Consider the following 20,179-nt stretch of genomic DNA (forward strand, 5'->3'; position numbering starts at 1 on the left):
TTATTTATAATAGCGCAGAAGTGCATCAGCTTAATGTCCCATCCATAGAAGGATGGATAAATGAAGGTGGTATATCCATGCAATGGAATATTATTTGAGGGTTAAAATCATGAAGTACTGACACATGCTACAGTGTGAATGAACCTTGAAAATATTATGCAAGGGATGCTTGGGTGGCTCCTTCGGTTAAGTGTCTGCCTTTGGCTCAGGTCATGATCCCAGGGTCCTGGGATTGCGCCCCGCATCGGGCTCCTTGCTCAGTGGGAAGCCTGCTTCTCCTTCTGCCTTCCATTCCCCCTCCTTGTGCTCATTCTCCCTCTCTGGCAAATAAATAAATAAAATGTTAGAAAGAAAATATTATGCTAACCACAAGACGCTGGTCACAAGATTGAATGTACTATAACTCTCTCTATGTGAAACACCCCAAATAGGCAAATCCATAGAGATAATAAAAGAGGTTAGTCATCAGCAGGGCCTGGGGGAAGAGTTGGATGGGCAGGGTGGACTGTTAATGGGAATGGAGTTTCTTTTGGGGAAATGATAAAACTATTCCGCAGTGAGAAGGTGGGGAATGCTCGCACAGTTCTGAACATACGGTAACTACCGAACAGCGTACTGTTGAAGGGAGAACGGGACAGCGTGTGAATTATAGTCCAGTAAAGCTGTGACAACACAGTAAAATGTCTGGCTGATTTATCCTGCAGGTGACTCAGGCTGTGGCAAAACTGGGGATGTCCCAGATTCCTCAGAAGGATCTTTTGGAGACGGTCCGCGTAAGAGAACAAGTAACTACGAAAAGATCTAAGCAAGAACTGCCGCCGCCCCCTCCCCCAAAGAAGAGACAGACTCCTGTGGATGTCGAAGCTAAGAAAAAGTGAGAAGGGATAGAGACATTTTCCAAATGCACTAGGGCACATCATGTATCTGTACTCATCACTAATTCTATGCAAATTTAGATGTAATTATTATTATGGAAACTCAGTTGCTGAACCTCTCCTTACCCCTGAGGCTTCTGACTGCTCCCCTCCGCGCTGGCTAAGCATCTGAATGTCTCAGGTGATCGTATTTATCCTGTGTTCAGTCTGGAAAACTGTGTGACAGAACCCTTGCTTCTTCATTTCCCGTGTCTACCTTGGGAGGCTAGGATTGCCCGTGATTGCCTGTTCCTTCTTTCTTTCCTTGTGAGAACCCTGGCGGTTTTTCTTTAGAAAGATCTCCTTATTCTTTGTACTTCCTTTCCTCCTCTTGCCAAAAAATACTAAATGCAGGGAAGTCATTCCTTTGTAGTCTCCTTTTTTCCCCTCATTCTTTTTTTTTTTTTTTTTCACATTTTCCTCCTTTTTCAATTCTTTTGTCAGATTCATGAACACATTCTTTAGGCTTGGCTTAAAGATCCATCTTTGACATAAAATGTCTTTTTTTTTTTTTTTGTCTTATTGATTCAGAGGAAACTCAGACTCTTTAGAAAAGGACTAATCTCATCTGATAGAAATTGAGCATCTATATGGCAGCTACGCTGTGGAGCTGGGCTGTGTGACACCCCGGTAACAGACCTCACCTGCCCCAGAGCAGCCGAGCTGTAAATCAGCCCTTCTAGTCTCTCCCTTCTATGGGAGAATCCTGGTGCTGGGATAAATGGGGAATTATTTGGGGCCTGAATAAAAATGGTATGATTTCCCCAATGTAGCTTCTGTTAGATGAAGTGGGATTCCAATTTTACTGGATGCTTTTCATTTTGATAATAAGGCTGTGTGTCTGCCTCCTACCAGCCTCTCCCTGCTGGGCCTGGAGGACCCCCAAGGTGCAGGCAGCGGCTGCGGACACTACTTGTTGAGGTCGAGGCAGCACAGGAAGAAGAAGCTCCTGATGTGAATATTGCCACAGGTCTTTTCTTCCCCGGGTGTTTATTTTTGGCCCAGTAGATCTGGCCCTGTGTCTCTCCGGTGCTGACTTGGTGCATTTGGAAGCAGGGAACGTTGTAAAAAACTAAGGGTGCAGAGCTATAAAATCTCACACATGGGCCTGTTGTAGAGAGTCCTTCTGCTGCAGGCAACAGAATCCTGTACCAAAGGTGGCCTCAACAATGAGGTCATCAATTCTCTCACATCAGTTCTCTTACAGGAAGTCCGGAGACAGGGCATTTGGATGCGATGGTGGGGCTCAGCCTCCTACCATAGGGCCTTTCCGAGGATGTTGCCTTTCACCATCATGCGTGTCCTCTGGTGCTCCCAAGACACTGCTGGAGCACTGGGAAGAGCATCCTTGTAGAACCTGATATATATTTAGGAGGGGCAGTTTTTCCTTATTTGACTTTTTTTTTTCCAAATCAGGGAGAAAGATCTTGCCAGAAGGTATTGGTTAACTTTTCCCGCTGTCTCAATGGCCAGGATTCAGTCACTTGCCCCCAGCTTGGGTGCATGGGAGGCTGAGACTGTCTGGCTTCTTTGGTCTCTTTATTTGCGTTCTGGGGGAGTTGGACCACAGAGGGAAGTTGGGGAGGGGAGTGGCTGTGGGTTGGGCAACCAACTGTGAGTACCATAGTCTTCCAGTCCATGATTTGATTGATGCAGTTAATTCCTGGACAAATAGAAGCTTTTGTATGTCCAGTTCATTGTGATAGAGGGCAATGAGATCTCATTATTAGGTTATTTTTACGGGGAGCCCAAGTCCCTCCCCTTCACGACTACCCATGAGGGCTAATTCTGCTTTCTGGGGCGATATAGAGTCCCACCAGCTCTCTTCAGTATGGTGCCTCGTCAGTATGGGAGGAGTTTCATATTCCCATTGCTGTGGGCCTTCAGAGTAAAGTCTCCCTAACCATCGTAAGTGTGACATGCTTTCCAGACCCTTTAATGCTGTCAGTCTCCGGTAGAAACCACTATTAGCTTGTCTTAAAATGGGCTGTCAGAGCAGATGTGAGCTCAGTACAATTTATAAAACCTGCTTCAGAAATGGCAGTTTACTTCCCCCCTGCTCTTCTCTTGGTGCTGCTGGTGACTGTTTTTATCAGCTCAAGCTTTGGAGGGACAATTCTTTCCTCTGATGGGGATCTCTGTTAACATGACCTGAGACCATTGCCGCTCTGTAAAAACCAAATAGTCATAATTCACCAGAAACACTTGAAGGTCTTTCCCCAAAAGAACCAGACAACCTGTGCTCACCTTCAAGTTCCTAAAAATCCCCAGCAGTTGTTTTGAGGAGTCCTGTGAGTAGAGTCCTGGTGAGGAGGACCCACCGAGCTCTACCAGTTATAGCTTTGGAGCCTGGGGCCATTATTTAAAACGTCCATGAGCTCCATTTCTCTGGCATTAAAAGGGATAATAATAGTCTAGGCATCTCAGGGTTGTTGTGAGGATTACTTGAGTTAAGCATAGACACAGAACACTTAGCAAAGGGCCTGGTATGTGGCCAGCGATCAGGGAGTGCTCCCCTCTTGCCCCTGCTCATGGTGGTTTCCACAGGCTTTTTCGGGTTTGTCCCCTTTTTCCTTCCATCCTCACGTCTCTGTTCTGGGTCCCGGGACTACCACAGCCTGCTTTCCTCTCTGGTCTTGTCTCTCTTTATTTTTTCTGCACAGTGAGCTCTAGAGGATGAACACAGTCATGCCAGTCCTGTGTTTTCAAGCCTTCACCTGCTCTGTGTTGCCCTTTGGTTGTGCCCAGACTCCTTAATCTGTCTTGCAGAGCCTTCCAGGAGTGGGTTGGTGTGGCTCTCTGCCATGCTGGCAGTGGTCCTTGCCTGTCTAGTGCTCACTGTTCCAGCCACGCCTAGCTGCTTGCTGTTCTCAGTGTGGTCCTCCTTGTCTTTGTTCTCCCTTTGCAAGGAAAACTCCTGGGCATAGTACCTCTGTTGTGCTCCAGGAAGCCATCCCTCCCTGACTGAATTAGGAGCCATTATGGTGAATTCCTGGCATTAGCACCTGGCAAGTTCTCTTGTGATTTACCTGTACTTTCCATTACTCCAACGAGACAGGAAGCACCATGAAGGCTGGGATTGTGTCTGAGTTACCTTCATATCAAGAGCCCAGTCCAGTGCCTGGCATACACTGAACTCAGTAATTATGTGTAATTAAAGGAGACATTAGTTTAAGAATATCTGTACCTGCTTTTTCCTTTTATTTTCCAATCAAATATTTTCCATTATCCAAGGGAGTTTATACAAATGCAAATGATTTCTTACAAAGTTTAAAGTTATTCAGTTAAAAATTATTTATTAACGTGACAATATTATTCCTCTTTTCAAACTTTTAATGTAAATGTGTGATTTTACTTTGCCTGGTTACTCTATGTCTATGATGTCTTTTTTTTTTTGGAGGCATATTTTGAACATGTGCCTGGTGGGTGTTTTGATGGCTCTGTTTCTTGAGCCAAGTGAAACAATAGAAGAATAGGAATGACAAACAGTAACATCTGAATCTTAAATCAGGTTTGATGCTGTAAGTGCAGAGCTGTTGAACTACATTTTGAAATCAAAGACTGCCATTCAGGCTGCAGAGATGAAAGGGTATAAGAAGATGCAAGAAACTTCAGAAATGAAAAAGAAGTTGAAGGTAAAATATAAAACAAAAATATCCTTGTGAATAAAATATTTCACTGAGGGTTTGATTTGCTGTTGACATAAAGGTGTGATGGGATCCAAAGGCTTTCTGTAAAATAAATGTAGCTGTAAGGTAGCTTTTAGAACATTGTAGTAAATTGTGAATCAATCAAGCTGGCTGGCAATCAGATCCTTGTGTGGAGGGAGGGATTTTTTGCCCCTTCCCCCCTAACTTCTGAGATGTGCAGGACAGAATGCTTCTAAGGTGTGATCCAGTTATTAGTATTATTTTTTACCTTGATTAGGTCTCCCTTAATCTAGTCCCTAATATGTCTATGACTTTGTGTATGCTGAAGATATTTTGCACTCTGAATACAACAAATGATTTCAAATCTCAAAATCCCTTCAATATACCTTCTTTAGGAAAGAGACATATTTAAAAAAAAATAAACACTGTGAAAATATATAGGATCTTAACTCTGCTACTTTGTATCTCATGCGTGTTACTGTAAATTGTGACAGGAGATTATAGTGACTTAAATCTTTGGTGTTCATTAGGTGTGTGTGCATCCTTTCACGAAGTGTTTGGACACCTAGAGCAAGTGTGTATGTAGTCTTGTCTACATCGGTGACCGAGTTTGTGAAGATTTTGGAGAACATTTCCAAAACGAGATGTGTGTAAATATCAGGGATGTAAGCCAGAAAGCGGTGTTCCTATGGGGGCTGAGAGGAGCCCAAGGCTGTGGTGGTCTCTGTTTTCATTGGGGAAGTCCAGAGGGTGAGGTAGCCCCACACTGGGACCAGAAGGCCCAGCTGGCAGGGGTGCCCTGAGCAGAGGCATGGAAGTGGACACCTGGATTGTGCTCGTTTTTGTTGTTCTTTTAGTGCCAGGTGTGTGTGTAAGATAGTAGAGAGTTCAGGTTGGAGAGGCGGTTTGGAGTCAGACCCTGGTCAACTTATGTTTGGGTGAGAAGTTCAGACCGACTCCTGTCCTGTCCTTGCATTATCAGTGCTTTTATTTAGAGGGCACCGTTGACCGTTGGTTTCCAGATCCAAAGGATGGATTTGTTTGCTCCTCCGACCTGCTGCCTCTGCAGCATTTGCCACGGTTCACCCTTCCTTTCTTCTTATACTCTCACAGTCCTTGGCTTCTGTGGCCAGTGATGCTTCTAAAGTAATCTGATCAGGTGGCTTCCATGGTGGCAGCTAACTAATGGCTTCCCACTGCAACAGGGCTGAAATCCACATGGCCCTGATGTGCACCCAGAGCTTCAGCCCTCCCGAATCCTGCTCTTTGCTCACTTCCCTGCCTTCACCACACGTGCTGTTTTCCATGCTAAGAATGGCCCTTATTAAGCCTTTGTGCTGTGTGGCTGAAAAGCCCTCCACTCCAGCCAGTAAGCTGCTTTTAGCCTCATTAGGACGATTTAAGTGGTTCATCTTTGGACTTCCATGTTGCTTTGACCACACCTCTGTGAAAGCCCTTATTACATTTATGTCATTACTTGTTTCTATGCCTGCCTGCGAGTGCTTAGAAGAAGTGAGGATAATTTCCCATTGAACCCTCTATTTTCAGCACTCAGCAAAGTTCTTGGCTGATGGAAGGAGGGAGTGATGGCTGTGGAAAAGGGGATGTGGGAGGCTGTTAGCCTAGAAGCACCATTATCTGAGCCCTCTGTATGGGGAAGAGCTGTGTTGCATCATTTTGTAGGCTTCTCATTTTGTAGTGCTGAAAAACCAATAGATGAGATTAATAAGCATTTAACGTCCGGATTCTCAAAGGCAGAGAATGTGGAAATTACAGTGATCTTTATGGAACAAGTTCCAGAAAATATTAATAAGTTAAATTCCATCCTGTGACGTAGAAACAGTTTTACTCCTAGATTTTTTTTACTATAATATTCAAAGGGATAAGAATAAGGACTGTGTTTTTTAGTGTGAGGCATGATTGGAAGTTCCCATGTTTTCCTTTCATATTTATAAGTTCCCTTATTTTGTTGTTTTCGACAAGTAGTGATAGATGCCGAGAGGGTTGGAAAAATGTAAAATGAAGAAAAGTTCACCATCACTTTAATCTCTAATTTTTCTTGCAAATTGGGGAAAGAGCAGCTTAATTGTGTGTTAGTAAAGGACTACCTTGTTCCAACTGATGGCACACGGAGGGGCGGGGGGAGATTCCCTCATTCAGTCTGTCATCACCACAAATCAGTTTGCACAGAACAGGCAATACTTCTCTAGTTTGGTGACTTTTTGCATTGATACTTCGTTTAACAAAACAAGTGGTGTTTCTTTGAATCTCTTGTTATGTCTTCATCTTTGACTATAAAATAGTCACATTGAAGTTATACAGATCAAAGAAGGACAGTTTACTGGATAGTGCTTATATGCACAGAAGTTAGAAGTGGGGTTCTTCTCTGGGTTGTCTGGTTGAAATGATACGGTTGCCTTAGAAGTTTTGATTGTGCTCTTATGGGCACTGTTTGCGTAGTTAATTTGATCAGTTGTGAATTGGGGAGTGGGAGAAATTTCAAATACCGACTGTTTATGCGTACACGTGTTTGTATGTCTTCATGATTTTGTTCAACCTTTCTTACTATTCTGGAAAGCTTTTGTCTTCCTTGTCTTTGAGATATTAGGGACATTGAGACTATCAAACCATAGAGACATAAATATTAAAATTAAGAGCCACTCTTCAAACTTGAGGAACAAAATGCTTTAGTTTGGGTCCCAAAGCATATTATCATAGTTTAAAATTATGTATGAACTATGCTTGTGGTTGAAGTTTACATTAGATCCTAAATTTAATATGATACCAACAAATAATATCAAGGCTCAAATGTTTCTATTTTTCTTGTTAATTAATTTTTGCCCAGTGATCTCTGTCATAGAATATTCAGCTCATTTCACTTAACAGTTATTTTTTATTGTGTGGCATAAACACTGAGGTTATGTATACAAATAGATGTCCTGGATCTAAAACACTAATTTTAATTGTTTCCTCCTTTTTTAATTAATTCTTTCCTCTTGATAGGAACTCACAATTGTACAATTTTTTTCTTTTTAAAAGTAATCAAAGTTTTTTCAGTAATCAAATTTTTATGTTATTTATTTAAATTTGTCTTTTGAATTTTAATCAGCTTTGGTATTCTGTAGGGTAGCTTGGAATAGCATAGTTTTGTCTTACAGTATTTCTCCTATGTCAACTTTGACTATAACACTGAAAGAGAATGTGGGAGGGACACAAACCCTGAAACTTACAATAGTGTGAACATTTCATTATTTGAGAAGAAAGTTTGTGGTATTCTTATATTCGAATTTTATTTCTAGGGATTGGAAAAAGAACAGACAGAAAGAAGCCCCAGACTGGAAGAATTAAACCAAACAGGACAAATCCTTTTGGAGCAAATGGGGAAAGGTGAGACCCTTGATTATTTATTTTTTTTAATGTGTTTTAGATGGTAGCATTGAATAATTACAGTTTGACAAATTATATATTTATTTTGCACCTTAGCCTTTCTTCCCTTTTTTCCCCTAAAAAAGTGGTTTTCGAAATTGTTTTAGGTAACAGAATCTGTTTTCAAATGAAATCCTATGCGCTGAAGCTGTTCTATAAAACAGATAAAAGAGAAGTTGTTCTGCTTTTATAGAGAGACAACCTAAAACTCCGATAGCTTAGCAGAGCAGTTGAAGATTGCTGTGGAAGATTTTAAAATCTCCTTCTTTAGGGTTATATATTGGGAATTTGTTTTGAAGAGGGGTGGCAACAGAAAATTTTACTTTTGTGATATTTGGGAAATGAAGTTACATTAAGGTAAATTCATTAAGGTTATTAGATTTTTGATCACTTCCAAATTAATATGTTAATTTACTACAGATTTTTTTTATACTTAAATTTGATAAGGTGTTACTTGTATTTGAAATTTTTACCTGTATTTAAGGACTTTTTTTCCTTTGCCATTAGCCCTCAGTGACTCAGGGGAGTGGAAAGATGAATATTTTTGCTGTCAGTTTTGCATATGATACTTTCTTTGGTCTAGCTCTGAAAGACCTTTCTTGTGAGTCCTATGCCTTATTCCAGTGATGGTAAATGCTTTGGAGGTCTTCTGCAATATTCTTTGACATAAGTCACAGATACCCAAGGCAGAATTAGGAATATTAGTTCGACAAGAATCTTCAGTGAGTGATTTTCAGTCTTTCTATTTTTTAACTTTTTGTTCTGGAAAATATAAATAATGTATGACACAAACAGAACATTGTAATGAAACTCCTCCTTGTAGCAATTACCCAGCTTCAGTAATTAATGATATTCTGCCATTCTTGAATTATCTATACCTCTACGTATTCCTCACCCCCTTGTTGTTATTATTATTGTTTATAGTTTTTTAACAAGCACAATTTACAGGGAACCTGGGTGGCTCAGTCAGTTAAATGTCTGACTCTTGATTTCAGCTCAGGTCATAACCTCAGGATTGAGCCCTGCATTGGGCTCCTAGCTCAGCAGGGAGTCTGCTCGTCCCTCTCCTCCTGCCCCCTATCTCTGCCACTCATGTGTCTCCCCTCTCTAAAATGAATAATTAAATCTTTTTAAAAAGAGAAAGTAAAATTTATTTACATTGAAATACATGGAACTTAATTGTGCTGTTTTGACAAACCCATACCCACGTAACAGTATATAGAAAAATTCCATCTCTCCAGAAAGTTCCCTAGTGTCCTTTATGGTTCAGTCATCCTCTCCCTAAAATCACATTTTTTAAAAACTTTAGATTATTTTTACCTCTGCTTTTAAAAAATTTGTGAATAAATTATGCATACACATACACACACACACAATGGCACACACACATAGACACATTTTACACAAAAATATGGGTGTGTCCATATATGTCCGTTTATTTGGAAATTATTCAAATATACCACTATCAATCCATAGGTGTTAGTACTGCTCAATTATTTCTTTTCTAAAAATATAAATAGACGGGACATTTATGGTTATTTTAATTAAAAAATCCTCCTGGCTTAATGTTTTAGTTACCTGGGTGTGAGTACCCCACTTGGAAATTACTCTTTCAAAAATTTCTTTAAAGAGATCTAGAGAGGGGTACCTCGGTGGCTCATTGGGTTAAAGCCTCTGCTTTCAGCTCAGGTCATGATCTCAGGGTCCTGGGATTGAGCCCGGCATCGCATCGGGCTCTCTGCTCAGCAGGGAGCCTGCTTCTTCCTCTCTTTCTCTGCCTGTCTCTCTGCCTACTTGTGATCTCTGTCTGTCAAATAAATAGATGAAATCTTTAAAAAAAAATAAAGAGATCTAGAGATACAGAGAGACCATAATTTCCCTGGAGATGCCGATTCTTTTGAGAATTACAGTAAATTGTGTGTTGAATTCATGTCAGTTACAATCATAGATTCTTACTTGTACATCAACATTGCAGTTGGGGAACCAGGCTTTGTCTGGTGTGAGTGTACTTTCACAGCACCTTCATGAATCGTTTCACAGTCCATTCATGGGTACTTTCAAGAGTCTCGGTATTGAATTGGCCCTCATTTCTGCATCAGTTTTTAGGTGGCGTGGCAGGATTTGGGTGCTAAGGCTGGTGGGAAAAGCTACCTGGGGGAGAAGTTGGTGAGAGGCGGTGTGTTACCATAAGAATGGGAGATGGGAGAGCTCAGGGTCTCCTATCCTCTTCTAGTTTTGTGTCCCTGGGCAAGTCGTGTAATCTATTTGTGTCTTTGCTTCCTCACCCTGGAAGTGAGGCATTCACTAGCGGAGTACAGCTGTTGTTGCATGCGTTCTTACTGTGAATAGGCATCTGCAAAAATTCATACTTGGGAAGCTGAGTTCACGTGAAAATGATACTTGTGAAATGCAAAGCACAATATCGGGGAATATGGTATTCATGGCTGTATAACAGAATGAATTTTGTGACATAATGTAGACCTGTTTAATTTTATGGGAAACTCTTTATATTTTGCATTACCATGTGTTTTTGGAGCATTGGTAGAGGAAATGCATTCATTACAGGATCCCAATTTTATTTATTTATTTTTAAAAAGATTTATTTATTTATTTTAGAGAGAAGTGGGATGGAAAGGCAGAGAGAGAGGGAGAGAGATAATTCTGAAGCAGACTCCTTGCTGAGTATGCAGCCTGACATGGGGGCTTGATCCCAGGACCCCGGGACCATGACTCAAGCTGAAATCAAGGGCTCGCTGCTTAACCCACTGAACCACCCAGACGCCCCCTAATTTTATTTATTTTAAATCACATGCTTAGGGTGGGATGCGGACCTGGGCAGTGGGGGTGTTGATTTGAATAGGGTGTCTATGTTCTAGGTTTAATTTCTTGCTTTTTGAGGAGGGTCTATGTCGCATTAGAGAATAAAAGTGACTTTTAAAAACCTTCCCCACTGTCTTCCCATTTTATCCACTGTTTTAACTTTATAGTTTTGTATATTACTTCTCTCTGTGTGGTTTTAGTGCTGTTAATCCTACTGCTCTTATAAACCAGAAATGTTGAACAGAAATGAAAGCACAGATGGGTGGTTCTTGCTGCTCTGCACCATACCCCCTGCCATTTCCCCTAAGAAATTTGATATAAACCCTGAAACACAGATAATTAAGATAGAGGAAGCTTTTTTACAGAGTGTAATTTGGCAAGAGTCTGCCTAGGTAAGGCTGTAGATAAATGGTTCAGTCCTTTAGAAAACAAGGCCTTGGTAAAACAGATGTTCCAATAATCATATCATTGATTTCCTCAAACTGGTTCCAGCAAAAGCCCTGCCACAGAGAAGTTTGATGGGACTTTTCTGCCTACTGCATTTGAATTATGTTTTGTGGTATCCCGTGAGGCATAAAAAGGTTTTAAACAATGAAATTATCTGTTTCATTCAACTTTCGTGGCTATTATATTTGGTTTTATTGGTTCAGCCTATCTTTTTCCTAAAGATTGTGAACTAATAAGATAGACTAGCTGGAAACTTGGATAATATGGCTTTATGAAATGATGTTTATTATGACTAGCCTATGGAATTCGATGGTGGTCCTGTGTTTTGTAAATTTTTTTTGATTCTAACAGTAATAGATTGAAAAGTGCAAAGTCAAGTGAAAGTAAGTGGCAGGAATATGTTATGTTTTATTCCTTTTAGATAATTAATAAGGTGATGGTCTATTTATTTGGGCCTTTGATTAGTCATTTAAGAGTTGGTTGTTTTATCAAAATAGAAAATTTATAACTCAGGATCTCTGGGAGCAAAACAATTAATTTAGGGACACCTGGTTGGTTTAGTCAGTTATGGATCTGCCTTTGACTCGGGTTGTGATCCTGGGGTCCTGGGATGAGTCTGGTATTGGGCTCCTTGCTCAGTGGAGAGCCTGCTTCCCCTCTGCCTGCCATCCCCCTGCTTGTGGGTGAGCACTCTCCTTTCTGACAATTAAGTAAATAAAATCTTAAAAAAAATGAAAGAATTATTTAAAAAGACAATAGTTTTCCATAGTTTTCCTTGCCTGATATGCAAATTATGCTTTAATTATTACTTGATATCTGTCTAACTTACAATATCTCAAGCTTAGAGGAAGGGAGATTTAAATATTGATAATTGGTTTGAAGAGGCAAAATGAATGAATTGTAATATATTATAATGAATAAACTACCTTTTGCCTGTTTTCTAGATGAGTAGTGATAATTTTCTATCTCATCATTTTATCAGCTTTATCTTCTTTCTTGGTTAGCATAAATTGCCCCGACGTGCAAGTGAAGTAGCTGATGTTATTCCTTTGCCCCCTAGAATAGAAATTACGCGACAGATGCAAAGCCTAGATCCCCATTGCTCAGATGGTATGTCAGGAAAATGGTGATTTGTTTCATTTATAACCTTATTAGTAGAGATACATGAACTTGGGCTGTGGTGTGGGTGATTTGCCTGCGTCTCATATGCTATTACCTGTATGTGATGCTGGCCAGTGAACTTCAGCACATGAGGTGGGTGATATATTCAAATTACATCATATCATGTTTGCATTTCTAATTTTCAGTGGATGCAGTGTGCTGTAGTATTTTTAAGATAGCATCGTCTGTGGATCCCAAGGACCTTTTGTTTTACAGCCGCTTTACTCCTCAGAGCTCTCATTACCCTGGATTTCGATTCTATATGTTTACAAAGCACCGTTGTTTTTCTCTCTCCTACTCAAATAATAAAGTTGTTAAGCCCATTCTTTTGACATGCCTGCTCTCCTAAGGGAATAAAGATTCCTTTGTAGATGTCCCATACTTTTTCAGTGTAATTTGCAATGATTTGATGTGTTTTATAGTCAGGGAAGGACTGTGATAAAATTTATTATTACCTATCATGATTATTTCTACATTCCTGACCTCTCAAATATATGAGACAAAATTATAGGACTTCAGTAATAAACAAAATGCCTTTTTGTTTCCTGATGTGTTTCAGAACATCAGAATGTGGTAGATCATCTTACCCCTGCATTGATATTTTGGTATTTGCTGGTCCATGTGTGGCATGCCCAGAAGGTTTGCAGATGCCTCTTGGGGCTGGCTGCTGGCCTGATGCTTCTGCACTCACCAGGTTGCCCCCCTATGCTAGTTCTTGCCATTCATTCTGCAATTCCTAGGATGCTGTGGTTGGATCACCAAAGACTCTTTGGAGCTACTTCCTCCATTGTTCAGCCAGCTGTCTCTTCTGTGATAATAGAAGGTTTACCTTCTCACGTCAGACCTTTGGACAGGTCCACAGCATTCACAGAATTTCTCTGGTCCCATCTAGAAGCTGGCGGAGGGGTAGGATACACATATTCTTTATAAAAGTCCATGGCTGCAGCTCCACTTATGTGGCTCTGGGGATAGCATGTTCTCCCCAACAGCCGTTTCCAGCTCCCCCTCCCCCACTTTGGTCAAAGAATGAAACATAGTTACTCTTACCGACATCATTATAATTTTGTTGTTGTGTTACAAGGGACTTAATCATATATGTGACATGGCCTCATTATTTTGAATAGGTTAGAATGTTTATAACAAATTCAAAACCAGTTTTATAATAACATATGAAACATCTGCTTATTTTTTTTATGTCTGTGTAGAGGGTCTTCCTATGGAAGAAATAAAAACTGTGCTGGAGAAGGTGTTCTCAGAATGGAAGGATGTATCTCAACGTTTGGAAGATCTGGCAAGAAAGATTCAGCTACAGGAAGATATAAATACTTACTTTAAGCAGCTTGATGAGCTCGAAAAGACCGTAAAGGCGAAAGAGGAGTGGCTGAAACAAACTTCCTCCCAGCAACCCATGCTGAGTTTGAAGGACCCCTGTCAGGTAAAGAGAGAACCATCCAGAGCATGAAAGCCTTCTATGCCCAGTCCTGTACTTGAAGAAGATGCCACTTGTATCATAAAATTTAGGTGAATTCATCTTCGGTCAGTTCCGTGACCCTGTTTCCTCTTCCGTAGCGGGAACTGAAAGATCTGCTGGCGCTCCACCCCAGAATTGAAAAGGTGCGTGCCAGTTGCTCAGCCCTGAAGTCTCGGCCTTCTGTTCCGGATTTTGTCTGGGAAGCCTTCGAGAGCCTTCTGGGCCGCTACCAAGCTGTGCGACGGGAGTTAGAGCGCGGTCAGCAACAGCTGGAGAAGGGTAAACCCATCATCCTCTTGGTTTTCTTAGTTGAGGGCTCTGTTGTCTTCTCTTTCAGTTTGCCGTAACGTAAAAATCACTCCCCACATGTGGGCAAAGAACACACTTCCTCGTTCTGCACCAGCCACATTCTGTTGTCCTCTCTGCCTGCTATGGTTCGGGGTCTGAAAATATATTCAGAGTAGTTCCTGGATTCACACTTGTTTGGAAAAGTGCAGACAGCTTTCACCTGCTCTAAAATCATGTTTCTAGGAGATAATGACTTTTAAGGACTTTTTTGCCCCCCAGTTACTGAAGAGGCCAGCTAACACTCTTACTAGTAAGGCTAAAAAGAATGATCGCTTACTTCTGTTTGCTCAAAATGTTTTTAGCAATACTATCTCCTCTTTGAAAAGAAGTCATGTTTGTCTCTCAAAGTCTGAAATTATTTATTTATCAGTTTGTTTGTTTTTTGGTGGGGAGGGGCCGAGGGAGACAGAGAGAGAGAGAGAGAATCTTTTTTTTTTTTTAATTTTTTAATTTTTTATTTTTTATAAACATGTATTTTTATCCCCAGGGGTACAGGTCTGTGAATCGCCAGGTTTACACACTTCATAGCACTCACCAAAGCACATACCCTCCCCAATGTCCATAACCCCACTTCCCCTTCTCCCAACCCCCCTCCCCCCAGCAACCCTCAGTTTGTTTTGTAAGATTAAGAGTCACTTATGGTTTGTCTCCCTCCCAATCCCATCTTGTTTCATTGATTCTTCTCCTACCCACTTAAGCCCCCATGTTGCATCACCACTTCCTCATATCAGGGAGATCATATGATAGTTGTCTTTCTCTGCTTGACTTATTTCGCTCAGCATGATACGCTCTAGTTCCATCCATGTTGTCGCAAATGGCAAGATTTCATTTCTTTTGATGGCTGCATAGTATTCCATTGTGTATATATACCACATCTTCTTGATCCATTCATCTGTTGATGGACATCTAGGTTCTTTCCATAGTTTGGCTATTGTGTACATTGCGGCTATAAACATTCGGGTGCACGTGCCCCTTTGGACCACTACGTTTGTATCTTTAGGGTAAGTACCCAGTAGTGCAATTGCTGGGTCATAGGGCAGTTCTATTTTCAACATTTTGAGGAACCTCCATGCTGTTTTCCAGAGTGGCTGCACCAGCTTGCATTCCCACCAACAGTGTAGGAGGGTTCCCCTTTCTCTGCATCCTCGCCAGCATCTGTCATTTCCTGACTTGTTGATTTTAGCCATTCTGACTGGTGTAAGGTGATATCTCATTGTGGTTTTGATTTGTATTTCCCTGATGCCGAGTGTTATGGAGCACTTTTTCATGTGTCTGTTGGCCATCTGGATGTCTTCTTTGCAGAAATGTCTGTTCATGTCTTCTGCCCATTTCTTGATTGGATTATTTGTTCTTTGGGTGTTGAGTTTGCTAAGTTCTTTATAGATTCTGGACACTAGTCCTTTATCTGATATGTCGTTTGCAAATATCTTCTCCCATTCTGTCAGTTGTCTTTTGATTTTGTTAACTGTTTCCTTTGCTGTGCAAAAGCTTTTGATCTTGATGAATCCCAATAGTTCATTTTGCCCTTGCTTCCCTTGCCTTTGGCGATGTTCCTAGGAAGATGTTGCTGCGGCTGAGGTCGAAGAGGTTGCTGCCTGTGTTCTCCTCAAGGATTTTGATGATTCCTTTCGCACATTGAGGTCCTTCATCCATTTTGAGTCTATTTTTGTGTGTGGTGTAAGGAAATGGTCCAGTATCATTTTTCTGCATGTGGCTGTCCAATTTTCCCAACACCATTTATTGAAGAGGCTGTCTTTTTTCCATTGGACATTCTTTCCTGCTTTGTCGAAGATGAGTTGACCATAGAGTTGAGGGTCTATTTCTGGGCTCTCTATTCTGTTCCATTGATCTATGTGTCTGTTTTTGTGCCAGTACCATGCTGTCTTGATGATGACAGCTTTGTAATCGAGCTTGAAGTCCGGAATTGTGATGCCACAAACTTTGGCTTTCTTTTTCAATATCCCTTTGGCTATTCGAGGTCTTTTCTGGTTCCATATAAATTTTAGAATTATTTGTTCCATTTCTTTGAAAAAGATGGATGGTACTTTGATAGGAATTGCATTAAATGTGTAAATTGCTTTAGGTAGCATAGACATTTTCACAATATTTATTCTTCTAATCCAGGAGCATGGAACATTTTTCCATTTCTTTGTGTCTTCCTCAATTTCTTTCATGAGTACTTTATAGTTTTCTGAGTATAGATTCTGTGCCTCTTTGGTTAGGTTTATTCCTAGGTATCTTATGGTTTGGGGTGCAATTGTAAATGGGATGGACTCCTTAATTTGAGAGAGAGAATCTTAAGCAGGCTCCATGCTGGGCTCAACGGGGTCTAGATCTCACAAGCGTGAGTGGGTGCCTAACTCACTGGGCCACCAGAGGCACCTCAGAGTCTGAAAAAATTTAAAGAGTTTTTACTTTTGGAATAAACCTGATTTCGGCAAGTTACCTGTTAAATTCTTTGAGAACTCGTTTCTCATCTGTCCTATTTTTTTCTCCTTAGCTATTGTGTAAGTCAGGAATTGTGTTGTACTATGTATTGTTATAGGTCATGCATGTTTAAAAGCTGTATGTTGAACCATGTCCTTCCTTGTAGCAAATGTAGATTTTGTAATGACTTGTAGGAATCTGTATGTGTCCATGGCAAGCAAATATGTCATGCTGTCTTTCTTCTGGAAAGGCATTTGGACACTATGCTTTTTTGTTCACTGAATTCAGTTAACCTAGAGTGTAAAATAAATGTTTCAGAGTATTGCTTTTTAACTTTACTCTTATAAAACATGCCTTCGTATAGGTCCTTGTCAAAAATAAAGGCATATTTCATAACAGTAAATTGAAAAAGCAGTACACTGACCCATCTATTTAACGTTACATAATACAACACAGTTCCTGACCTGAAACTGAAAGAAAGTTCTAAATCTATCTTTTTTGTCTTTAATTGTGCTAAAATATATATAACATAAAATTTATCATTTTAACCACTTTATTTATGTATTTTTTAAAATTTTATTTATTCAAGTGATCTCTACACCCTGTGTGAGGCTCAAACTCACGACCCTGAGATCAACAGTCATGTGCTCCTCCCTCTGAGCCAGCCACATGCCCCCTATTTTAACCATTTGAAGATGTAGAGCTCAGTAGCATTAAATGTATTCACACTATTGTGCAACCATTCTTCAGAACTTTTTCATCTTGTGAACCTGAAACTCTCAACCCCTTAAACAACAGCTCTTCATTTCCTCCTCCCTCCAGCCCTTGGCAACACGTTCTACTCTCTGTCTGCATTTGATGGTTCTAGATAACCTCGTACAAATGGAATCTTCCAGCATTTGTTTTTTGTGCCGGGAGTATTTCACTTAGTATTATATTCTTGAAGTTCATCTGTGTCGGTAGCCTGTGTCAGAATTTTCTTCCTTTTTAAGGCTGACTAATATTCTATTGTATGTATTATACCACATTTTATTTCTCCATTCCTTTGTCGAGGCCCTTTGTCGGTTGTGACTAATGCTGCTAGCTTCTTAACTTCTGCTTCTGGTTGGTTTCACATCTTTGTACTCCACGTGAGTTTACTCCTTTCCACACAAGTGTTGCTTGTCCATGATTTTTACCCTGGTGACTGAAATAGACATCACTCCAGCTGGCTTTTGCAGTCAGGACCTCTCTGAGGACCTGTGGTAGCCTTGCTATGGCATTCTGTTTGATACCCAGCGCTCTGGTATCAACGGGTCTGTCTACCCGTTCAAGCTCAGAGGAAGATGGGTGGAGGGAATCTTGATGTTCTTTTATTCTTTGTGTAGTTACTGGGGGAAAGGAGATTAGATGAGACAAAAGAAACATTGTAGTACCATCTTTAGAGAGACATTTCATCATGACCAAATGAAGAAAAAATGGTAGTGAGTTAGTTAATATTTCAAACATCAACATCCGCAGGAATGAAGTCACTGTCTGACTCTCTGAAATGCCAATGGAATGATTTATCTTAGCAGCTAACAGAGACCCTTTTAAATTTTCATTATGGAGTTTAACTTATTAGGTATTAGGATTCACTTATATAGAGAAGATTAACAGCATATATATAATAATATTAGGTTCCTAACACTATTTTCTAAAAGTAAGTATTTTTAAATAAACAGAAATGAAGAGCCAACCTGGAAATGCATATTTGGAAACATTGAAAACACTGAAAGATACACTGAATGATTCTGAAAGTAAGGCCCAGACATCTTTGAATGCCTTGAATGATCTTACAAAGGTGGAGAAGGCCCTGCAGGAAAAAAAGGTAACACATATTTTAGGTCTTAAAAGTGTAGGGTCATTTTTAATACCTCTTATCTCTTATTTTGAAATATTTTTTCAGCTATTTAAAAAAATATTAGTCATTTTCAGTCAGAATTTTCAAAAATTCCTTATAATTTGAAGGTTAGTTACTAAAAGGTAGTACCTTAGCTAAAAGAAGAGATACTTATTGAATATTACTAATAGAATAAAAGCATATTTTCTTCTTCTATTGTGCTTAGTCTAGAACTCTCAGCCTGCTCATAATCTGTTCAAATATCTTTAATAAAATGAATATCACTGAATTGATGTGTTCTTTTTTCTGCGTTGAATAAAAATGCTTCTCTGGTTATTTGGGGCACATGACTCTGTATTATTTCATCAGATAAAACAGATCAACCATTGAGCACTGCACACTTGGTCCTCACTGAGTGCATTGTTTTACTGGATTTTAGGGTGGAGAATATATTATTTCTGGCCCACACATAATTCATGAAGGGAAAGCTTTAACTTTTTTTGGTTATGCTTATTTTTTTTCATGACTTTTGTGCATTTCTATTTTAATTGTGTACATTATAAAAAGTGACCTTAGGCTGTTTATAGCCCATATTACTACATCTGTACAAATTATTGTGCATATTTTTAATCTTTTAAACATTTTTTCCAGGCCCTTGATGAAATCCTTGAGAATCAAAAACCTACATTATATAAACTTGCAGAAGAAACAAAGGCTTTGGAGAAAAATGTTTCTCCAGATGTAGAAAAAATGTATAAGCAAGAATTTGATGATGTTCAGGGAAAGTGGAACAAACTAAAGGTCAAGGTTTCCAAAGATGTGCATTCACTTGAAGAAATTACCTCCAAACTCAGAGCTTTTGAGGTAAATCCCAAGGCTAATGGCATTTGAATTTATTAGAGAACAAAGTAGTAATTTATCAAGTAAGACTCTAGTATCTGTTATATGGATATTTTACATTTTTTCATGTCCTAGATTTATTATGTATATAAGTTGGGATTCCCAACTTGCTTTTGATGTGGTGGAGAACATGCTCATTTGCTTTTGCTTTGCAAAAGGACTTCTTTGCAGAGGTGTACTGGATCTTGAGGATAAGAGAAAATTCCTTAAAACTGGCCAAAGGAACATCTCGGGGTTGAGGAGCCTGCGTGATACTCAGACTAGTGATTAGGTCACAGGGCAACTTTGTTAGAGTGGTAAAATTGCCCAGGTCATGGCAGACAGCTGAGTCTTTGATGCTGGTTTTTGTAGACTTTAGACATTTGGAGGTAAAAATCTGAACCAGACCATTGATAAGCGACGTCAAACTGGGAAAACAGGTAATTTGAAGGACATGAAAACCAGAAGTAGCATCCTTTGCTACATCTGAAAATGTCCACAGATGAAGCAGTGATAAAGTTCCAGAGGGAAGGTCAAATGTTAGGACATAAGGAGAAGGTGATAAAAGTCAATTTCAGATAAGACAGGATTTTAACATTTTACCTGTGAGGAAGATGGAGAAGTGCTCTCCACCAAGTCACCTGGTTTTCTACTAGAAAAGGTCAGGATGAAGAATGAATCAATGATACTCTCCTCCCTGTCTTCCTGGTCTCCTTACTTTGGTCTTTTGTGTTGTGGGGTGTTTTCCCACTGCTGTATCTCACAATGGACTTCT

The 20,179-nt window shown here is 40.0% G+C and overlaps 1 protein-coding gene across 5 annotated transcripts in view; it reads left to right on the forward strand.

Annotated features, from left to right (window-relative positions):
• UTRN (utrophin) overlaps positions 1–20,179 on the forward strand; it is a 501,914-nt gene that overhangs the window by 139,749 nt on the left and 341,986 nt on the right. For all 5 annotated transcript variants that reach the window (XM_059400879.1, XM_059400881.1, XM_059400882.1 and 2 more), the window contains 7 exons: positions 705–874; positions 4,426–4,549; positions 7,864–7,951; positions 13,624–13,853; positions 13,988–14,168; positions 18,368–18,513; positions 19,177–19,389. In XM_059400879.1, coding sequence (XP_059256862.1) covers positions 705–874; positions 4,426–4,549; positions 7,864–7,951; positions 13,624–13,853; positions 13,988–14,168; positions 18,368–18,513; positions 19,177–19,389 — 1,152 coding nt within the window. The remainder of the gene's footprint in view (positions 1–704; positions 875–4,425; positions 4,550–7,863; positions 7,952–13,623; positions 13,854–13,987; positions 14,169–18,367; positions 18,514–19,176; positions 19,390–20,179) is intronic.

The sequence above is a fragment of the Mustela nigripes genome, chromosome 5, assembly GCF_022355385.1.
Source record: "Mustela nigripes isolate SB6536 chromosome 5, MUSNIG.SB6536, whole genome shotgun sequence".
NCBI classification, from domain to species: domain Eukaryota; kingdom Metazoa; phylum Chordata; class Mammalia; order Carnivora; family Mustelidae; genus Mustela; species Mustela nigripes.